The sequence below is a fragment of the Opisthorchis viverrini genome (assembly GCF_000715545.1).
Source record: "Opisthorchis viverrini unplaced genomic scaffold opera_v5_34, whole genome shotgun sequence".
Lineage (NCBI taxonomy): Eukaryota > Metazoa > Platyhelminthes > Trematoda > Opisthorchiida > Opisthorchiidae > Opisthorchis > Opisthorchis viverrini.
In genome coordinates this window covers 1,910,624-1,934,265 of record NW_008751690.1, presented here as the reverse complement: position 1 = coordinate 1,934,265, position 23,642 = coordinate 1,910,624, and the positions used below count along the sequence as shown (strand labels likewise).

Sequence of the window (23,642 nt, the reverse complement as noted above, 5' to 3'; positions counted from 1 at the left end):
GATGTATGTACATTTTTATATTTGCCCAGAAGTATGAAGCCTTTAAAAGTTAGTTGTAACAGCCGCTATGCGCATTCGTATGCAGAATGCATGTGGGTATATTCACTTTTTCAACTGAAATTTCATTCTTTAAGTGAAATCAGTCTATGCTGAAAGCCGAGTAGCGCTGTACAATTGTTTCATCATCAACAGTGGGTATTTCAAGAAACTCTATAAGTTTTGAACGCGCGACCAGCCGGCTAGTAGTTACACGCTAAACCGTTCGGCCACAAATGTCTGATCATCAGTGCGAGTAACTCGCACAGGATATATCACCACTCGTCCTTCACATCACGTGGTCTTTTGTCGACCGATAAGGCGAGTGACGACTCTTCAGACGGAAGGTCCACTCGTGTGGTATATTCCACTCCTTGACGCACAGTATTCACACTTTTGCCTTCTGCAGACTGTCCCATACCAGCGGATGACCTTGTCACATCCAATGTCGTGTCCTGTTGCTTTGTTTATATGATGCACACCATGCCAGCCGGTCACTTCCCTACAAGCGGCTTCCGCTAGGGCTCTTTATCCAACGGCTAGCAGGTTGGGAGCAAGCAGCAGTATACCAGTCAGCCAAGCAGTCCAATGTCATATCAGCATGTGAAACAATTGACTTTCTTTCCAAACGATGTCTGCTATTTCGGCAACACCTCACTGTGTCAATGGTTGACAGTTCTTCAGGGGAGTACCAGTTTATAAAATAACACTAATTTACATTAGTGTTTTTACACGCACCTTGAATTCCATAAGGTCACGTTTCTCCGTTGAGATAGTGGTCTCACTGAGAGTTACTGGACGTCAACAGGTCCCGCCATCAACCGAAGAAGACAAAGCGGTTTTGGATGTCGTCATTTCTAGGAACTGAGCAATTCCGTGAAAAAGCTTTCCTGGTTAATTACGACTGTTCAGGACCATCAGATGACCATCAATATCCAGTGTCTGACTGCATCCATTTTCGGCTTAATGAGCCGCATATGTAGGCACATTACGTTCCTGGAAGTTTTGTTAGCGACTTTTCAAGTTCTCGAGATTGAACAAAGTCACTAGCAATTTACTGCTGGCATTTCGTTTATTTTAGTGCACGAGGTATAACTCAGAGAGGGAGAGAGACAAGCGGAGTTTGAATAACGTTTAGAGCAGTTAGAAACAGACGTTTGTAACTTTTGGTCTTAGTCGGAGCTTTTCAAGACGAAATAGAACAGTTTCAAGCCGACAACTTGTCACAGATTGTTTAACTGTCCTATGTAAATAGATTTGACAGTCAGCTGGCGGCCAGGACGTATGTTAGTTCCCATGACTTGTCAGAACACGCCTCTGTCTATGCCTGTGTCAAGGGTGATGCGCCTGAAGTGGTTTCGTTTATTTCAAAGTGCACCTGGACGGCCACATGAAATTCAAGTCAGGCTCATGAGCTGTGGTTAACTGTGTACGAAGTGATTTTTACGCTCCATGTGAAAGTTTAGGACTGACCAGTATGTACAGCTTGTCAGCGCGTGATCTACAAACGTTTGAGCAGTTTGATGCTCCCACGTCAGAGCTTGCATCCTTAGATTTCGGACTTCCTTGAAGCTATAATTGCAAGTTGTGTAAAGATGAACCACTTTCAAATCTTCTTCATATCCACATTTTTTAAAATTAGTATCCATTATTGATTCCGACAAATACAATATGGACAGTGGACCACCAGAGGTGATTCACAGTATACGCAGTCATTTGGTGATACTCTATTCCCCTCACGAGATACAGCCTCTGAATTGAATAAAAACCGCGGACATGAGGTACTTCGTACCATTGGCCAGTTTGAAAAGGAACAACGAAAACTAATGGGTTTGCGAAATGCTGATACTTCCTCAGGTTTTAAGAAGGCGATATACCTAGAACATTAAATTATAAGAAGGAAAGTTGGAGTTTCTTATCGAGTTTAATAGCTCCTAGCGAGCCTTACTGGAAGCCAAGACCATTCAAAGTTTATGCTCAAGTCTTCCCGAATGCACTGACTCGAACAATCACAATTTTCTTCTCTGTCTCAAAGAAATTGGGCCTTTGTCGCCCAGCTCATGAGGAAAGGTGGTGCATTTTCGACAGGATCTTTCGACCAAATCAGTTTGTAAGTGGTGAAGGGTGTGGTATTGTGGCTTATTCCATTTGCAGCGAAATTTGGATCATGCACAAGAGTGAAGACACGGTGCATGCTGTGTTGTTCGCGTTTCAGATTAACAGTCTAATTGAGCAAGATTCAGCGCATTTGTATTTGAATCGGTGAATAAAGTGACTAGTGGACACACATGTTCTCGGAAATTTCACGAACTGCGACAGTACTCATTTTTCGTATGTTGTGATCTTCAGTTTTCCAGTATTGTATGTTTACCATAGTGCAACAATTTAGCTTCATTGTTGAAACTCGCGGGGTTTTTATCAGAAAAGAATAGCTGTTTAAGGACCGTTTTTTGTATCACTTTCACTCTTCTGGCATAAGAATTCTTCCAAATGAAACTACCTAGATTTTCTTTGAAACGCTGTGAGCTTCTGAGAAGTTGCGGTCCTCTATCTAGTGTAACTACCACGTGGATTGCTCTTGCGATGCTTCACAAATTGTGAGCAAAAGGTCGTTTGTTCTGTACTGGACATGAGCTTTTGAAGTTAAAATATTGTCCAGTCGTGGTAGATTGCAAACTGCAAAGGACCTTAGGACATTATGTTATCAGTTTGCGCCTCGGCTTTGGAGAACACACCTGTGGATCCTCTTTTACGTAACTGGGCCTTGTACCGCGACATTATCATGCTGAATGGTAGCTTCCGTAGTATTCACTCTTGTTTTGATCCTCATCTACTAGAAAACGAGTGCCAGCCATATTCAAGAAGCAAGGGAAAAAGGGAACAGATATATGAAGAAGCTGCAAGTAAATACTGTACTAAGCACCAGAAACACGATAAGGTTTTTTATTCTGCCATCTGTATTCGGAATATTTAATCCATACTTGAGCGACAACTTGTTCTAATTTATTGTTATGTTAAAATGTCTAGTAAATATTCCAGCTTCAGATGACAACCCTGATATCTTGTGGTGAAATAACAGTAAAGCTATAGACATTGGTGGATGAAAGACATTTCAAGGGACAAGAGGTTTCTTTTTGTTAGACTCTGGATATAGATCTTGCGGAAGAGTTTTTCAGTGAAGACGAACCACATTCTAAAAAATATTTACCTAGGAGCGTGTTGCCCTGTGATTTATTGAGCGCTGCCACTTCCCATACTATTGGTATGGATCAGGGAAGCATTTTTCCTGAAGTTCCAGGTTGGCAGTGTTGACATACTAGCAGATCTTGCAATCCGAAGTGTTCAAGTTTTAAAATTTCTGAGCATGCACATCAGTCTGAGTGACTAACTTCATCAAACGATTCTGTCTGTAGTTGCAGACACCCATGACTTGTCAGAACACGCCTCTGTCTATGCCTGTGTCAAGGGTGATGCGCCTGAAGTGGTTTCGTTTATTTCAAAGTGCACCTGGACGGCCACATGAAATTCAAGTCAGGCTCATGAGCTGTGGTTAACTGTGTACGAAGTGATTTTTACGCTCCATGTGAAAGTTTAGGACTGACCAGTATGTACAGCTTGTCAGCGCGTGATCTACAAACGTTTGAGCAGTTTGATGCTCCCACGTCAGAGCTTGCATCCTTAGATTTCGGACTTCCTTGAAGCTATAATTGCAAGTTGTGTAAAGATGAACCACTTTCAAATCTTCTTCATATCCACATTTTTTAAAATTAGTATCCATTATTGATTCCGACAAATACAATATGGACAGTGGACCACCAGAGGTGATTCACAGTATACGCAGTCATTTGGTGATACTCTATTCCCCTCACGAGATACAGCCTCTGAATTGAATAAAAACCGCGGACATGAGGTACTTCGTACCATTGGCCAGTTTGAAAAGGAACAACGAAAACTAATGGGTTTGCGAAATGCTGATACTTCCTCAGGTTTTAAGAAGGCGATATACCTAGAACATTAAATTATAAGAAGGAAAGTTGGAGTTTCTTATCGAGTTTAATAGCTCCTAGCGAGCCTTACTGGAAGCCAAGACCATTCAAAGTTTATGCTCAAGTCTTCCCGAATGCACTGACTCGAACAATCACAATTTTCTTCTCTGTCTCAAAGAAATTGGGCCTTTGTCGCCCAGCTCATGAGGAAAGGTGGTGCATTTTCGACAGGATCTTTCGACCAAATCAGTTTGTAAGTGGTGAAGGGTGTGGTATTGTGGCTTATTCCATTTGCAGCGAAATTTGGATCATGCACAAGAGTGAAGACACGGTGCATGCTGTGTTGTTCGCGTTTCAGATTAACAGTCTAATTGAGCAAGATTCAGCGCATTTGTATTTGAATCGGTGAATAAAGTGACTAGTGGACACACATGTTCTCGGAAATTTCACGAACTGCGACAGTACTCATTTTTCGTATGTTGTGATCTTCAGTTTTCCAGTATTGTATGTTTACCATAGTGCAACAATTTAGCTTCATTGTTGAAACTCGCGGGGTTTTTATCAGAAAAGAATAGCTGTTTAAGGACCGTTTTTTGTATCACTTTCACTCTTCTGGCATAAGAATTCTTCCAAATGAAACTACCTAGATTTTCTTTGAAACGCTGTGAGCTTCTGAGAAGTTGCGGTCCTCTATCTAGTGTAACTACCACGTGGATTGCTCTTGCGATGCTTCACAAATTGTGAGCAAAAGGTCGTTTGTTCTGTACTGGACATGAGCTTTTGAAGTTAAAATATTGTCCAGTCGTGGTAGATTGCAAACTGCAAAGGACCTTAGGACATTATGTTATCAGTTTGCGCCTCGGCTTTGGAGAACACACCTGTGGATCCTCTTTTACGTAACTGGGCCTTGTACCGCGACATTATCATGCTGAATGGTAGCTTCCGTAGTATTCACTCTTGTTTTGATCCTCATCTACTAGAAAACGAGTGCCAGCCATATTCAAGAAGCAAGGGAAAAAGGGAACAGATATATGAAGAAGCTGCAAGTAAATACTGTACTAAGCACCAGAAACACGATAAGGTTTTTTATTCTGCCATCTGTATTCGGAATATTTAATCCATACTTGAGCGACAACTTGTTCTAATTTATTGTTATGTTAAAATGTCTAGTAAATATTCCAGCTTCAGATGACAACCCTGATATCTTGTGGTGAAATAACAGTAAAGCTATAGACATTGGTGGATGAAAGACATTTCAAGGGACAAGAGGTTTCTTTTTGTTAGACTCTGGATATAGATCTTGCGGAAGAGTTTTTCAGTGAAGACGAACCACATTCTAAAAAATATTTACCTAGGAGCGTGTTGCCCTGTGATTTATTGAGCGCTGCCACTTCCCATACTATTGGTATGGATCAGGGAAGCATTTTTCCTGAAGTTCCAGGTTGGCAGTGTTGACATACTAGCAGATCTTGCAATCCGAAGTGTTCAAGTTTTAAAATTTCTGGCACATCACATCAGTCTGAGTGACTAACTTCATCAAACGATTCTGTCTGTAGTTGCAGACACCCACAGGCATCTGACATTTCGCTGGTGCGGCAGCACCCACAGGCATCTGACATTTCGCTGGTTGAGTGCGGCAGCGTGTGAGATGCCTTATACTTGCAATATGGTGCTTTCAAGGAGACAGTCCATCATTCCCTTTGAATGCCTCATCCAAAAGGGAGCGCAGGAGGGAAGGAGCGCACAGAACAGATAGAGACCAATCAAGTTTAGATGCGAACCATTTGTAAAGGAACACCTGGGAATCAAAACAAAGGCAATTTTGCCGTGGCGTTCTCAGTAGCGAATTAAGGTTTGCTACAAATCTCCAACTGATATTCACGCCTGGTAATGGATACCATAAAGCATTTTACATCCTTCCTTGACAGCCTGCTCTCTGGTAGTATACGCTTTAGACTTTTCAGTGGATGGTCATCAATGAGAAGTTTATGCGTATGCCTGAACATGGGCGTCAATTGTTAATCCATACATATGAGGGATTCCGTAACCAAAAGATGAATGTAGAGGTGAATTGCACGAATGACGAAATCCGTTGTGTCTTGGTGTCTAGCTTTGAAAAACAAGGCGAAGCAAACATCTGGGCTGATTGGGTGCAACGTCTGCTACGTCTGCTACAGGTGAGTGCTGCCAACACCAGATGTTCAGTAGCTGTTCCGATGTAGGTCTAACGGTTTCCAAATCACTCACTACATTCATACATCACATGAAAGTTTGGGGTTCGTGCCTAATCACCCAGTACGAATGTGTGACTAGCAGCTTGGGCACCAAAACTCCTTTCTCTCAACACATAAGAATTCACTGGCAACTAGACCACCTGTTTGTGAAGATTGGGTGTGTGACAAAAAATAGTCTATAGGCCACTAGTCTGGCGTTTTGTCTTCTGTCACGTCTCATGTATTTGGGTTTAGTGTAGCAATTGATGGCGTCAAATGTCTAAGACATACAGACGGATGGAGATATTCCTTACCTAATAGGATGCTAATTAATAACTTTCGTGAACAATTTTTTTGGCATTCGTATTGGTCAAAGGGATTTAAAAAGAATGTGGGAATACTACTGATGTCCAAATCAGAAGCTTGGCCACTTGTATTGCCTATCCTTCTAGAGCTTAAAGACGGTAGATGTTGGCTTGTTATAGTATCTGCCTCTACTGAAATAGAACGGTGTTCCGAGCTGATTTTATACTGAGCGCAGTCAAACAAAGTTCACGTGCCCGTGTATGTGTGACCAAGAACTGAGGCGTAGCACTGGAATTTCTAGAATTTTCGTACCACCACCAACTTTACATTTCTGGTAATCATCATATGTAATCCATGGAGAGAAAAACTCAAGAAAAATGGTTTTCGCTGCAGTATTTTTAAAAACGAAGGTACTTCATAAAACCACTTGAAGTAACAAGGTGGAAAATCCATTAAGTGGCAACAGTTCTTCAAGGGGCAGTAAGTTAATTTCAATTCAGTTGAAGGTTGTCATCCACTGTTTGGAGGTTATTTTCCATTTTATCTCACTATGGTTAAAACTTCTTGAAAATTATGCAACATTTGAAAGGTAATTGAAAGTATTTGAAAAAATAGCTCCAAACTGTCAAAACTGATCAGAATTCACTCGAAATTTGAACGCGTCCTCAGCCAGTCAGAGTTTAGTCGCCGTTTCGTCGTTGAAGTTTGAACGACTGATTATTTCACGCAAGCAGTCGGAGAATATCGAGAATACCTTACCGCAGAATTCTGCTAACGACTAAAGACAGTCCGTTTCACAACTCACCTTGCAAGTCTCGTTACATTGAACAGTTTGAGCTCGCGGCCACTGGCAAACGTCCAGACACTGGAAAATAGGAGCAGAAGATCCGCGTAGTGAGAGGAACAAATGAAGTAACAATAAAAGCGGGGTCTGTGCAACACTTGAAGAAATATGGACGCTGGATATTTATCTTCCTATGTAATCAAATTCAATATGTGAGCAAACGACTTCCTGAAATCGCTCTAACCAGCGGACTTTTCGTTCACAGTCGAGTGACTGGATATGGAGAACCAAATCCAGATTCATTCCGACTAAAATCCAAAAGCTAGTGAATGATGACGGTGCAGCTCTGGAAAATCAACATTTCTGGATTTTTTTTGCTTCATTGCTGTTTTCTCTATTTATTCATGCAAATGACGTCAAAAGCCATCGGGAATTCCTCTTTTCAACAAAAATAGTTGCACCAGGTATGGAAAAATTTTCACCAGAACAAAAAGTAAATATAGATCCATTGATTCATTTCCAGTTCTTGTAATTCAATCCACTTCTGTTGAAAATTATCCCTCCGCCATTTTAATAATTTCCAATCAGAAAGCAATGTCACCAACCACTTCGGCTTTGTGCGTTCTAGCCAAATTTTTGATGTTCAGATACCGCTAATGGACCAGCACTATTGGTGGTTAGAGCGCGAATTTACTGACTGGAAGGTACGTGGTTCGAACCTGACTCCTGCCTCTCGACTTGCCCTGTCTAGGCTTGAGCAACCTAGTGGTATCCAAGCCCCCGTGCGTCCCTCTGTTGGCACAGCAGTTAAGCACCAATAGGATGCTACATTTGGGACAAGCAGCAAGCATCATCACCGGGGAAACAGTCTGGAGATCTTAGCGGTCATTAAAACCCATCCGAATAATTAATGAAATGAACAAAGCATGGTCGAATATGGGTCGTCGTGCTCCAGTCATGCTGACAGTCGCTTACTATAAACATCACTTAAATTCCTGCGTCAAAAGTGCATGGAATGAGTTTGCAGATTCTGAGAGTAAACCTGTATGTCCTAGTGTGGGGATCACCATGGGGAAAAGTATTCTGCGGTATAAAAGTGTCCCCAAACATTTCGGGGTGTTTTACGGCAGTTGGAGCACGGAGATCTGAGGGAGATAAACAGCACCGCGTAGTTCTGAATAAAATCAATTCAGTGCAATCGAACTATATTTTCGAACGGGTTCCATGATAAAAGATGGCTAAGGGTTTGGGGCGCATGGTCCTGACCTCTTGCCTGCTTCAGTTTAGGCCAGCGCAATCTGTCACTCGTCCTTTCTTACCCACCAGCTTTTCACAGAGGAAGTGCTGGGTGCCTTCGACGGCTCAACAGTTCCGGTAGGCTTTTTTCACTTTACACTCTTTACACTTTACGCTTTACAGTATCACACAGAGTTGCCTGGGAGTGATTTTGGACAGAAATATCCAGAAAAAGTAATTAGAAAGCTAGGCTAGACAGACCATTGGCTTTTCAAATCTAGAATCATTTTGTGAAGAGAGGCATCCTCTAAACCAGCTTTATCTGGTCGGTTTTATTTGCTATCTGTACAATGGACTCCTTGTTTTTCAGAGAGATATCGCAGGTATACATGAATTCCAAATTTTAAGGTTGTATATACATGTAGATATTGTAAATGTTCTGAGTAAGGGACGAAGTTTTGACCTACTGGTACCTCTTGACCAGTGGAACAGAAAATGCCCGGAAGAACCGATAAAATCAGAATGCCAAGCAGGAAACTGAACCTGGAGAATTCTTGAAGGAGCCGTGAAAAATTCATTATGCAAGCTCGTAAAGATGTATACAGAAGTGTCGTGAATTTTTTACACATTTCATCGGTTTTTGTGGGTGTAAAGCATCGAAACAGTCATAAACTATAAATAGCAGAGCAGTTTGCAGTTACACACACGGCCTCATACTGACCACACCAGTGAAAAGTCGGCCTCACAAGTCTGCTGTTAGAAACCTTCCGCCATATTATGGAATTAAATACCGAGATCATCTAAATTTTAGTTCGAAAGCAGTTGGGCAGTTCAGCTATAAACTTCCTCTTTATTACCCCTCCAATTTCACAGCTGCCTGAATCCACATGATTGTGAGAATGCAGGTTGCGGAATATTATTGGTCTCGGGTGATTCAAACTGTATGCTTGAAACACTCAACTAAAAAAAAACAACTAGGAGTCGGAATCGGATCGAGTTTACTCACCCTAGTCCGTACACTCGGAAACGAACAAGGAGATGGGTGATTTGGTCACAGAACGCACAACCGCGACTTCAATATCTTCCCTGTTCAATAAATATCTTTGGCTAAATACGGTTGTTTTAGTTCTTGCATCTAACAGCCTCTTAAGTAGCACATATTGGTGAATTTTATAATTTGAAAGTTGAACGCCTACAACCTTTTCCATATGGAAGTTTTGAGGATTATAAAATACTTGTGCTGGTAGTATTGAAGTTAGTGTAGTAAAGTGGTAGGTGAAAAATTCATGATGCCGTGAAATGTCCCAACTTTTGTCGCCAAATCTCGTATTGTTTTCATAGAACTCTCTGGGTTTCATGTTTTTTTCTCTAAACAACGTTCTCTGTTGAGGGTGCCAGAAAAAGTATTGTCAATGACAACCAGGGTCGCTTGTGGCTAGATAACATTTACAGCTGGTTGAACATTCTGATGCGTGTGCAGCTGTCAGCTTTCTGTGCCCGGAACTGTTACAGCCGTTGTTGTTTAAAATTTATGACTCAAGCCTTACATATTTTGTTGAGTTTTTTGGCCGTACAACTGGTGTCCCAGTCCAGCAAATCATTGCCCCCTATAACCGTGCTATTCAACCCATGCGCTTGAAACGATAAATCTCCTGAGGTATGCTAAAAGCCGTATGAGCACATCACACGTTATTTATCACTTTTTCTGTGCGCCCTAGGGCGTGCTAGTGTGGAATGTGAAGTTGGGTGTTGATACACAACCAGCTGTAAGCACAGTTTATGAGTCACGTTAAGAGTGGGTTGCTGCGGCTACCGTGGGTAAATCCCATCCGCTTCTTCAGTGAATCGGATAAATTCTATTTTTTGATGGAGGAAATAAACAAAATCAAAGCTGTTAGGACGGTGCTAGTAAATTTGCCAGCGGCCTCCAATCTACGTCGAGACAACTTTCCATATTGTCTGAAAGGGTGTGAATCCTGTCTACAAGGCACAGGGCATCACAACGTGTCGGTGTTCGCGGTCGACGGGTGTAGCAGCCGACCCGAAGGTTTTGCCCAGTTACTGGTGGACCGCCTAAATGTGTTCTGCTAAGCTTGGCAACTTGTTACGGCTTGTAGTTACAACCCACAAAACACAAGTGATGGTAGACTGGCATGTTGGAGTGGATGGGGAATTTATGGAAAGTGTCGAAAGTCAAGTGGATCCAAGTCCACTCCACACATTGTTCCGATGAGTGAGGATGGACAACGAAATGTCTGACACAAGAATCATAAAAGAGCTATCAACACCACATACTGGATTGGCCAAACAGACAAAAGATTGTCTCCAGTCTTGATGTGATTCATTGTGACAGATTCTCATGGTTGACCACTTTTAAATTCATCTCTAAACGTTCTATCTGATTTCCTTGTGGGGAGGATATTCTAAGTGCTTCATTCACCTTTCACAAACCGGAAGAAGTTGTATGCAATGCTTGGACCAGTGGCTCTGAGAAAGTTTTGTTTGTCTCCCTTTAGCTATTTGTGCCGCATACCATCAACCTTTCAGCAAACGTTGTGCCCATGAACAGAGATTCGCTGGAGTGAGACCATTCTACAGAAGAGTTCGGAGCAGTATACTCCATCAAATATGCTTCGGTATGTAATTTCAGTAAAGGAATATTGCTTACTTTCACAGTGGCGACCGTTCATATAAACAGTTGTTTACAAAAAAGCCAGTGCGATCGGCGAATGTAGATCCTGGAATTCAATTTTGCTAGTCAGAAGGAAGCATTTTAAAATTGTGCTGAAAGTTTTGTCCACCAAGTAAAATCAGTTAGGGCATCTTATCCAACTAGGGATATTTGTGAGAATATCTTTAGCCAGTTGTTTTTAATGATCACATGTGTTCCACGGACCACGAATATGGTTAGCTGTCTTCACAACACTTATATAGTGTATCCGAGATGATTTCATCAAGGTCTACTCTATGAAAATAAGCTATCTAATCAAGTTTGTTTAGCAAACCAACGCTGGCTTGGAACATGACTGTATGTATATTGACAACAGCGCAAGACTATCATCAATTATTATTTCGCCGTGTAAGTGAAGCTAGTCTATGCTGAAAAGTTGAGAAACACTGCAGATCTATTTAATCTGTATTGGGTATCATCAACGGTACAAATCTCAAGAAACTCCGCGGAGTTCCGAACCCGCCGCCCCCTGGTTAGTTAGCATATCAGTAACGATCGGGCCTAGACCATCCCAGCTTGTTTACAAACCTATGAATAAAAGGCTCGTCACATTAGGCAGATTCACCTATACACGGCACCTTTTAAGGTAACGCGATGAAGGCACAAAAACGCTAACTGTCATCTGCATTAACTAAACGGTTAGGTTTGTTTACTACATAGTTGTATCTCTTATCGCTTCCTACTGTCTAACTAACTACCTTTTGTTGCCCCACAGGGCCTTTCTGGGAAGTTGAAATAGTCGGCTGTTGAGAAACATTAATTTAATGGCGTTTGCCCTGAATTTTCATCGTCAACTGTCAGACCAACAGTTGACCACAGGTACAGGCTGACAAAGTAGGCTAAATTTAATGCACTCCGGCTATGCTAGACGGCCATGACAATTGCAACTATGTAGCAGCGGAAATTATTTGATGCCGAACATAATGGTCACACCCTAGTCTCACATATCGAGCTGGGAAACTTCGCTGTAAGAAGTAAATTTGTGTTAGCGTAATTCACTACCCATAAGGTTGCTGAAAATTCATCGAAAGCCCATGACCGCTTGCACCCTTCTTGGGGCTTATCAGGTTGACGTAGTCCCCGAGTTTCCGTCAACCCCGTGTTCCACTTGAACCCAAATAGCACCCAATAAGTGAAATACAATCATTTGTATGCAAGCTTGGTTTTGACTTCATAAACGAGGGATCTGACTGGGTTCCAGGTGAATCTCCCGCAAAACTAAGTTGGTGTGCAAATGAGTGTGTTTCGATAAATTTGTGTTATTCAAAAGGATTCTCTTACGGCGGTAAACCATTAGATCGGCGCAAAGCATCACATTAGTTTTATCGTTAATGATTCAAAATGAAAGGAGTATCTGAACAGTAGGGCTAATGCTAGAGCTATGATGAAGCTTACTCCAAACCCACAGCAGATATAGACAGCAACTCAGGTGCAAAAAAGATTTATTTCGACATTTTCAACACTAGCTATATAACGGTAATCATCCTATACGTCAACTTAGGAGTAAGTCATCTGAGAAACCGGTCAGTTCCATACAATACCGGATGAGAAATCGTTGGACTAGTGATTAGTAACACTATATCAACCTTCCTAAATGGAGGCCAAAAAAGGGAAGGTGTATTGAGCTTCTCCGGTAGAATGATAGGTCTTCATACTGTTCTGCTTGAGGTGATTTTTGTGCATAAATTACGTCGATTAAATTAAGGATTCGAAAACGTAGGTCTCTTTTTCCGCCCAGGAAAACGCCGGGGATATAAGTTCACCCGCCAACAGAAGCAAGTCTCATAAGGGCAGAGTGTAGATATGTGCCAGTTCCCCAAAAATGCCCACAAAATTGGTTCTGTTAGATAGAATTTCTTCGCTACAAAATTATTTGAGGATATGGCTGTATGTTTTTCCCCCTCTTGAAACTATATTCAAACTGGATTTTCTGCTAGGCCCGTTATTTGGGTTGCATTTTGGTGGTTTACAATGTAACTTTTGGATTTACGGAAGTACATTGTATCAACTATATAGTACGCCCCATGGTTTCAATCTTGGGTTGAAACTGGCATGTCCGAACGTCTCTTTCGTCATCCTGTTCAGTTAATTGCCGTCTTGTTTCCAAGGTCAAATGGTGAGTTTAATTCACGTAAGATTAGCCAAACCATCAGCTCAAATTCGCTCCATGGACAGCATTTACCATTGCTGGCCCTCAAACACCCTGGCGAGCCAGGCTCTTCTTTTAGAAGTTCGTGATACATTTTTCAGGCGGTGGTTTGGTGTTGATAAGTGAGATCGCTGGAAGACCATGGTCACCAAACTACCTAGTTTAATCGGAATATTGTTGACCGAAGCACTGAGATAAATCGATTTGAGGTTCACTTTCTAAACTGTTGTATTGAGGATGGGCAACCATCAAAAGGAACAGAATATCAGGTAGAAATTTTGCACACCAGTGCGCCCGGTTTTGTGCAAACCTTTTTCACGAGCTTCAACGTGAATTAACCATCTTGACCTACGGTTCTTTTAAATTTGACCCACATTATCAAAGTAGTTGTAGATCCTTGACCCTCTGTGAAAACCCTTTACCCCAAATACACACCGATATCACTATAGGATTTTCGAAGTATCTCAAAAACTAAGAAGCTGGTTAGTGACAAAGCAAACTGTAGTTCAAACGCACCAAAGCATTACGGTGACTTTCACCTCTACCGCAGCAGTCCGGTGAAATCTCAGCTGCACACGAACTACACTGCTTCTGTGTACTAAACGTAGTGCGACAGTTGTACGAGTCAGTTTTTTTAACATTTTGAGAACATACGACATTCTAGGATTTGCAAAACATAAATCTGGTCTAGCGGAGCTTAAATGGAAAGCAAAAGATGCATACATTGCGCTCAGGCTCATCAGGCAACCGAAGTATATCTCAATAGAGAACACAAAGTGCACACGCACCAGTGCGTAAGGTGTGCCTTTCCAAGGCATTTATTTATTGCTCAGATGTTAACCAAGCAGATGGAGGCTATGAAACAAAACGCGAAAAATTGGCCGTGGAATGGTTGAGGAAGCCAATCTGGTGTACCAGCAGGGTTTCCCCACCTTCTGGTTTTTTTAATGGATTAAATTTCTGCCATCTGCAACCTGATATCCACCATCTGGTTATCAGACATTGTGAACGGTAGGAAAACCAAATACGCAGCGACAATTCTATAGTGACTCAACGAAAATTGTATGTACTGTGAAGTAGAGTGACTGTCGTTTTTCAGGCCTTCGATATTGAACTGATCGGGAATTCAAATACCAATCCGCAAAGAATGCACAATCCAGGGAGCAATCCCTCTTACTTCATGTCAGTTTGACGTCGGTGAAGGCTAAAGTTTACATACGTGGTAAAAACTTATCATCATAATGGGATTACTCCATTTTAAGAAAAATCTGTTCTTACACAAAACTGGGTTCTAACCGCTTGCGTTGAAATTCAATAGGCCTCGAAATAATAATGTTGATCCTTCACTACTTGCAGTAAAACATTGCGGAGACGGTGGGCTTGAAAGGTACAGCGTGAGATGGGCGCTTTTAAGAGTACCAAAGTCATTTAAACAGCTCAAAGTATCTGGAGTATCTGGATGAGAGAAGTTCCCTGATAGTGAATAGCACAGCTCCAGAAGGCACTGATATCATCTTTATTATTAAGTCTTGGCTTCTGTTACGAAGCGAAAAGATAGCTTTTCCTTGCATACATGTTTTCTCCACCTTCCTGACGAATCCATTGTCGGGTCACTGAGAAGCAGACTTTTTGGTATAAATTACGTGACCGTGTTGAAACCGCGAAACCCCATGCAATTCACAAGTGGAAAACCATAGTGTTGAACAGGTACGAGGGCAAACTGTGTCGAAATAATTCCTTGATACAGTTAGGTCGGATCCCTATACAGGCTCAAAAATGTGATGCAGCTCAGCGGCGTTAATCTTGTATCAGTTCTTTTGTCTTGATATTCTACTTTACATCCTAGTGACAAGTGTTAATCCTGTGAGTCATGTTTGAGGGATTGTGGCTTTTCGCCATTTTGCCTATCACTATGATGCCACAGAAGATTTAATTTTGATGGTAATATTCATAGCCCGGGTGACGTTCACCGAGCTATCATACTGTCAGGAAACTTGGTAGATTTTTCCATGGGAAGGTAATGAATTAACCATACATAAGTATGGACGCTGGGAATGAGGAAGGTCAATCAGGTTACTTAACTTCTGGAAGAGGGTTGATTTGCACGAGTGCTCACAGACCATCAAGCATACCCGGCAGCATTAGAGTACTGTTAGAACAGGACTACCATGCAAAGTTGAGCGCTTGATTAAGGAGTGAGGGTCGTTACACACATGGAAGAGGAAAGCACCGGTTCATCTAACGCAGCGCATCGTCTGGGCCCACCGAAGAGTGCGTTATCTTCTCTAGAAATCATCTACTTCCGTTCACTTTACTTATGAGTGCGGCAGCATGAAAGCTCTAGAGATCTGGCAAATAGCACAGAATGCACACAGACCATTTTTGAGATCCTAATGACGTGAAGACCCGAGTCAAAGGAGGCAAAGCAGTTCGAGAGTGACGCACACTGTTGCGGTGGTCACGTGCGGTGAGCTTGGAATACGTTTATTTGTGTCCGGTATTCAGATATTTAGAATGGACTAACAAGACTACAAGCCATTAAGTTGCTTGTTTGGGCATCGCATTTTCTCTCAAAATGAATAGGAATGAGCAGAAAGTTTTGACTTCACAAAACATCTTTACTGATACCCTGGTTTAAATCTGACGATAAGTTGACCCAGTGATGTGGGAACCACACCGATTTAATCCGAGAGTTATGAATTAAAATGCAAAAAACGAGAGAGGAGTTTTGGTCGAAAAAATCGCATTCAGCGGTGTAGTGTATGGTAAACATCCCTCAAGGCAAACAATTCCGACCATTATCTGCTTTAATCGCTTAGACCACACCTTACGCTGCCGAGGACAGCGTATTAAGAAAAAGTAGATGCCTTTCTTTCGTCTTCAGGGTGAAAAAATTACAGTATTTACTACGTAGATTCCAGCTGACAAGCAAGAATCAGCAAACGACCATAAGTTCTATCCAGCCAAGTAACACGTGATCATCGTGTGAATACATGTGGGGGTCCAATTACCATACCGTTAGCTGATCACCGATCCAAAATTTCTGCATTTCCCGCACACATTGATGATCAAGTGAACTTCCACTTGTTGAAAAAATTGTATGTGAATTAAGGTCTGTTATACGGTGGTCGAGATATGCAACTCTTAATTGCGTTCAACAAGGATGGAACACCCGTACATTGGTTCTTGGATTAGCAGTCTTGTTTGACTCTGTCTCATAGAACGGGAAGGTGAACGTGACCATATGGACGTTTGGCGCAGAATTTTCCAGTCCCCCTTCCCCCGTTGAACATACCGCAGTGAGATACAAGTTGAAACTGTATGGCCACTAAAGATCCAAAGGGACTATAAATTAAAGGGAGCGTTTGACGAGAAAATTTGTCCTGAAAAAAAATCAGCGTCCATTCTATCATGACCAAATAGCAAGAATGATTTCGTCGTTTTATTTACATGTAAAACTATCGGACTATAATATTATCTTTGTTCTCGTACCGTTCTGCTGTAATTTTTGGTGTCAGCGAAGACATATTCTGAAGGATAATTCATGCACCCAATCTGTTTCATACCACTTTGCAAAAAATTCGTGACTAATCAAACAGAATGCATGGTTCTTGCGCTCGGATCTCATGGGTGGTAAACCAATCGAAGTCGACACTCAGAGTACCGCCTCTTTCCCAAACAGCGGTGCACTTGTACTGTCTGATTTATGCCTTCAACAAGTAAGTAACATTGAAGATATTACGTGAAAAAGACCACCCGCTCTGCTGCGTAGCCATGAGGCGCATTAGTTGCACTAACCACACCGGTTGGACCTCACACTGTAAATGATACAGAATGCCTCTGTGGAGAAATGCTATTATTTATGTTTCGTTTCAGTCCTTTGTACTGGAATTTTTCTCAAAATAGTGTAACTACCTACTAGGTAAATCACATTTGGCACAAAGTGTCGTGAGTTGAAGTGTTGTACAGGTTAATTTTGCGGTTGTTTCACAATGAACCAAATGTAGGCCACCTCCAGAAGAATCTTAACGTTAGGAGAATGATCAAAGGAACCAGAATCACTGAGAATCAACCCATAACTGTCAGCTGTCGATCTTATCAAAACGTTGCACAGCTAAATCCATGCTTGATATCGATGATCCACCTCTGATTCCATAGAACAATCATGGTTTGGTCGTGCGAGTTTTGATTATTATTTCAGAAGTCAAATTGTCAAAAATTTTGTAACTTATCTGAAGTTTTGTCACCCAATGAGCAAATGAAAGCGACATTTGTTCCAATGTTTTGACAACATTAAATTGCTTGCTTGGTGTGCTTGGTTCACATAACAGCTTTCTGCCGCACTCATTTGTGGGTTCGTTTAGTGAGGGAGACAATACAACAAGCCGATTTCTAGATTATTAAGGTCACAAATACCATCACTTATGGTGCTCCAACATACAGCAATTCTACCAAAAATTAGTCAAATTTGAGCTTTTCGCCAGGCGTTTAAATCTCTTGTGGAAAATGGCCGAATATAGTTTGTCCTGTTGGGCGACTGCCTATAGGTAAATTCAAATATTACGCATAAAAGAGGGTAGCGTGTATTGGTTTGTTTTATCCAGATGCAGGTGATCACAGCCGTAGCGAATACTGAGAGAAAAATAGCACGGCCACTTTCAAGGAACGTACCATCTAACTTCATTCACTTTCCGACTAGTTTTCGCCTTCGAGTAACAAGACAGTTGGGAATCGAGCGAATGCTTCGTTTCCTTATCGCAAAACAGTGAAACGGACGCATCCCGTCCCCACAGCAGTGGTGTAGTGGTAAGCTTCTGTAGGTGCATTCATTTCACCTTCATCAGGGTTCGGAGTTTGATCTGAGGCAGCAGGCATTTCGAATCAAGTTGTGGTGCAAAATTTAGATGTTACTACGTCGGTGTGTTAATAGTATTGACAGGATCAAGAATTAATTATTGTTAATACCGTCTTCCGTATTGACAGTATATCTAAATATTGTTAGCTTAGGTAGTTGACTTATTTTTCAAACAGGTAGCTATTGATCTTTTCGCTGAGTCTGCTTGCGAAAATTTTCTCACCAATTGCGGAGACATAATTACCCACCCAGCCATACGCTCATGCTGTCCACACGAGAAGTCTGCGAGCGAGTTTTCAAGCTCGGTGAATGGAACAACAGCCATCCGAACTACTATCATCCCAGGTATACCATTAAACCTGAATTTTCCGAACAAACGTTCGTAAGGTAACGAAATGACTTCACTGCCTGGGGTGTATAAAACTCGTGGGCAAACCACGAAGTAGGAGCTCCTCACTGTCACCCCAGGACTTTTCTTTACATTTTCAAACAGTTTTGCGTCTTTTAAGTGCAGGTGAAACCATCGTTCTTGCTCTTTAAGACATAGCTCTAGTGACCCAGTCTACACAGCAAGGACAGTCACTGCACGGTGGTTCAAGGGGTAAGGTGAAACGGCTGTGTAGTTCAGATTTTGATTATGTTGTGTGGATACGTAATGATACAGATGGACCATATGCAGCTGTAGTAATGACATCTTGAAGATTCACAGTTCAACTTTTGGTACGACTGTAAGCGCCATCCACTGAAGAACCATGACAAGAGTAACGTTTCAGTTTATTGATCCTACTTTTTGGTGCGGGCTCACCGGAATGAATTGAGCTCGGCAGTTTCGTTGTAAACGTATCTCCACAACTTTACATGAGGGGGGGGGTATTGTGCCAATGGGAATTGTACGCGCGAATTCACGCTTTCTTTTAGTTTGTCAGAAACTTCAGTGCCACACGAAAGCGCTCTTTATGTACGCTGGTTAAAATACTTATTACTTTCTACCTCGTTTTTTAGTTCCAGACAGCCGTAGTGAAATTTCAGCTCGCAATTACAAGGACGAGCACAAATTAAACTCACTCACAACTGTGCTTGCCAAAAGCGCCTGTAATTTGCTTTCTGGAACACATCAGGTTGATGGTAAATCATACGGGGCTCATCAAGACCAGAACACGTATTCAACTTGGCTGCATGCCTTGTGACCAAGGCTTAGTGAGTGCTTGTGAGTGTGCTGACTCACATCCATCCTCTGTCGTCCCGTGGAGGTGATTTTGTTTGAGCAGAGCTTGTGAATACCATATCCTCGAGTGTTTTGTGCATAACAAAGGGTGGTGGACTTTATGGACCATAAATCACGGGAACAATGACCCAATTGGGAGAGACAGAGATGCGCACTCAAATGCAAGCACGCGAGCACCGGTATTCGACACCCGGACGTGTAAGCGCATGTCAGACTGCCCACACAGGCAGTGTGCACGCGCGCACTCATGCTTACGGTCAGCCATAAAGCCATCATGTTCAGCTTAGACAGCACCTTGAGGACCACTACTCAGCGGGAAGATTAGCATCCTGAGCTGTCTCTTGAAAATATGATTTAGGGCACAACTGCCAAGCAGTTTAGTCGTTCGTCCTTTCATATTTTTTATGGTGTAGAGTAACCGGAAATCAGATGATAAGAACTTGTGCTGGTTTGCAAACTAGTGGAAAGTTTTGTTTTTCTTCTGGGCAACAGATAGACCACTCGTAACAGCACGCATCGGCTGTTCGGGTATACCCCATGTTCAAAAATTTATCGTTAGTTATTCACTGAAAGTGGGATGCACATTTCCATGGGGATTTGAAACTACTATATCTGGCTGTTCAAATGAATTTCATATTTCGCCGGACGCTTTGACATCACGTTACTCCTGACAGCTCGTCTTTTAAACAACGAGCTCCGAAACATGGAAAAGTATGTTCATCATAAGCTGTGAATGGTTGTTCCTACAGAGGGTGTCATGCGATTTCGGGTGCTGCTGCAGATGAAACTTTCCATTAAAAATCAAGAATCTAACAGAGATAAATACAGTCATTTAGGATGCATAGCGTAGAATAGCATCCAATGATTCACGGGGGAATAGTGCGAGTAGTAGCCAAAACTCTGGCTATCGTAACAGCTCCACGAATGAATTGAATTGGTGGAGGTCCAGAGCCCAATCAGGCATCTGACATTATGAACAAAACCATCCCATGGTCTTATGCTACCAGGTTCTTTCTTCAGCGCTGGAACATGCGCAATTCTCAATTTACTGAGACATTTACGGCTAAAGCAGCGACCACTCTTCGGTTGATTTGGGTAGAATTCCGAACACTTGCACACAAAGTGGCTCAGCAAGTCTCTCACGTTTGATGACGCCATCGGGAGATTCGGACTCTCTCTTTCAGCTAGACGCGATACGACCTCAAACTGCAAAATGCTTGTCGAGGAAGCGAACATTCAGCTTGATTCGAGTGATTACTTGAAAGGTATGACGTAAAGTCTCATGGCCAATAAATTAAAATCAAAAGTTGTATAGCGTGACAAGGTCAACGGAGACCTTGGTGATATGGTTTAATTGCTTCCCTGATTAATTTTGATCATTTTCTTATAGGTACTTTCAAGCCATGTTCTTGTGATTGCTAGTGATGAATAGATTATGTGAAGCTGTTGTTAAATAGCATAGTCATTCCGACTGAGAATCACGGAATTAAGTAAGAAGAACCAGTGGGTACCGTCAAGTGCTCACTAGGTAAGCCCAGAAAGTTCATTAACACTGAAATGTTCTGCGAGGACATATAGAAATAGCAGGTTTCAACCAGAGAAGACTTTAACTTACCCTCGTTCTTACTGAGACCAATGTGTCGTATTTTCGCCTGGGTTTACGTAAATGTTAATTACTTCGTAATTCCACAAGAGTCGGGACATAAACAGCTGGGATAGGGCGATATCGTACACTGTAGAGTAGTATAATTTGTTGACGAGGTAGGCCTCATGAAGATTCAGTATAGTAAATCAACTAGTCACGGTGTTCAGACAAACAACCATAAAAAAGCTAAGAACGTGATTCGCCTTCGCCATTCAGCTTACGATTTACCCCTAGCGCTCAAGTGGGTCTTCAATTCCGGAAATCCGGACAAGCAGTCTGTAGGTGCTTGAGATTTTAGCCGTTGCGAGTTATTGTTTATGGGGTCGCAAAATCAAAAACATGGTTAAGAGTGTCGTGACAAATTGTGAGGATTTAATAACCCATTATTGATATCCGGGCAATATGTCGCTGCAATATCGACAGAATTTTCCTACGCAAAGTGAAGTCTGGTTTGCATGATTACATAGTTTGATAAATTAACTATTCAAGTGGCCACATTTAGCTACGATGATACAGGGCTAGACTTTTGTCTCTCTACATAGGCATCCGAAACCTCTATCATAAACTGCCAATATTCGAGGATGTAAGCGATTAAAAAACCGTGCTCATTCCTAATCTCACTACTCTTAATAGTGCTAGGAAACTCGAAAAGGGCAAAAGCGAATTCTGATTCAACACTTCAAGAACAGAAAAGCAACAAATAATCTTCAGTGTAAATCTCGCTATACATCTGGATGACCCATCCATTCTGGATCTCGACCGGGATTGAATGGGATACTGAATTTCGGTAAAAAAAGTTCTGCGCAGGATAAACCACTATCCGTCTGCTAGAACGCGAGGGATTATTTGCAAATCTTGTGACACAAACGCGGGGTTAAAATCCTGCTTCTGGCTTGAAACTAGAACAGTTTAAGTCAAGTTATGAAACGCAAACACAATTAATTTTAAACTCCTCATCCAGGCGTCCTGTTGACAAGTGAATTTCAAAAAGGTAACCCCATCATATTCTCGGGTACCTCTGACTACTTATCAGAAGTCGGCCTGAATAGGCCAGTGTATACACGTTTCCGGAGCAATTTCATTAAGCAGAAGATATAGTTTAGGCAAATTTTTGACAGAAAATTGCAAATCTCGCTATAGTCATCGACCGAAATTTATGGTGGAAATGTTGGGTTTCATATCTGAAAGTTTGTATCTGGGTAGAGGTATGGCGAAAAATGTATGCGCGACATGGGTTACATGACTTATGCATTATCCTTCTCAAAGCTTTCACATAGGCCACATTGGGAAAAAATTCAGTCAGCCATCTCTTCAAAGAACAGCTGCTCCCGATGAAATCAATTATATATTTATCAGCTCAGTGATTAGGGCGAGAAATTATTGACTGGAAGAGCTTTGGACCGAACCCAACTTCGGTAATCGGCTGTTCCTGTCTATGCTTGTGCATCTAGTAGCTCAGTAGTTGTTCTTTATTCAGATGTCATTGTAGCTAGGTGCCAAAAGGCTGTTAGAACTCGGTGTTTATTATATTATTTTTAGTCCCAGTGTAGATGATGATACGTCGCTCAAACCACGAGGCATTTGGTAATAAAGGCGGTGGCTGAGAGGAGAGTTTCAAACCTGGAACCCCTGGTGTTTTCAGACCACCGTAGTAGACTGTGATCAAATTTGTGGATTGCATAAAAAATAACTGGCTACAGAACCAAAGATAGCGAAAAAATAAATTTAAGGAAGTCTCTTTGCATCTGTGCAATCCGGGTATATACTAGAAAAGCATTTATTCTGAAGTATTTTCACTGTCCTAGCCGAGTATAAATCGATAACCGGAAAATCCAAACGCTAAATGGCTGCGCACCAACAGTGAGCTGCCACAGAGATCGGCTTGCCTCAGTGGTCAGATTATTCGACCATTCTGTAAGAACCAGGTGATTAAAACTCCATTTCATTCCGCTTTTTCTTCAGATGCTCGATTTGATGCCGCTGCACTGAACCCGTAAACGGGTGACTCAAGAAAAATTCTTCACTATGAAATATTTTAAAGTGCGTGTTTTCCAAAAACGAGTGATTCTTTTCACGTTAAGATAATGCTCCTGTCACAGAAAGATACAAAACTATGATGGACTTTGTGCTTCCCTGTTGGTAGCTAACTCTGATTGTGCAGGCGCGTTTTCCAGGTACAAGTGCTCGGTTGAGATGACTTTGTAGGATTGCTGCTTGCTTTCCAGTTATGACACCTCATTCCAAGCTCATGCATTATCTCAGTATATGACTGCGGAATTCCGGCAGTCCAAAAAATTGAGTCTCGCGGAACTAGTGTGAACCAAACAGGTAATGACATATATCACTGATATCACTGATATATATATATATATATATGTATATATATCAAAGAATATACTCCGATACAGTGGAACTATTGTGTATATTCATTTGACTGTTAACTAAGTGAAAGTAATGTGCAAACTCTGTCAAACAA

At 41.8% G+C, this 23,642-nt stretch overlaps 1 protein-coding gene across 1 annotated transcript in view; it reads left to right on the top strand.

Moving 5' to 3' along the window:
- T265_02695 (hypothetical protein) overlaps positions 1-23,163 on the top strand; it is a gene marked incomplete at both ends in the record, with an annotated part of 31,554 nt that extends 8,391 nt beyond the window's left edge. Inside the window, 5 exons of the mRNA XM_009166997.1 lie at positions 5,987-6,199; positions 8,745-8,795; positions 13,378-13,408; positions 19,299-19,421; positions 23,129-23,163. Of these exons, the coding sequence (XP_009165261.1) occupies positions 5,987-6,199; positions 8,745-8,795; positions 13,378-13,408; positions 19,299-19,421; positions 23,129-23,163 (453 nt within the window). The remainder of the gene's footprint in view (positions 1-5,986; positions 6,200-8,744; positions 8,796-13,377; positions 13,409-19,298; positions 19,422-23,128) is intronic.
- Between the last annotated feature and the right edge of the window lie 479 nt (positions 23,164-23,642).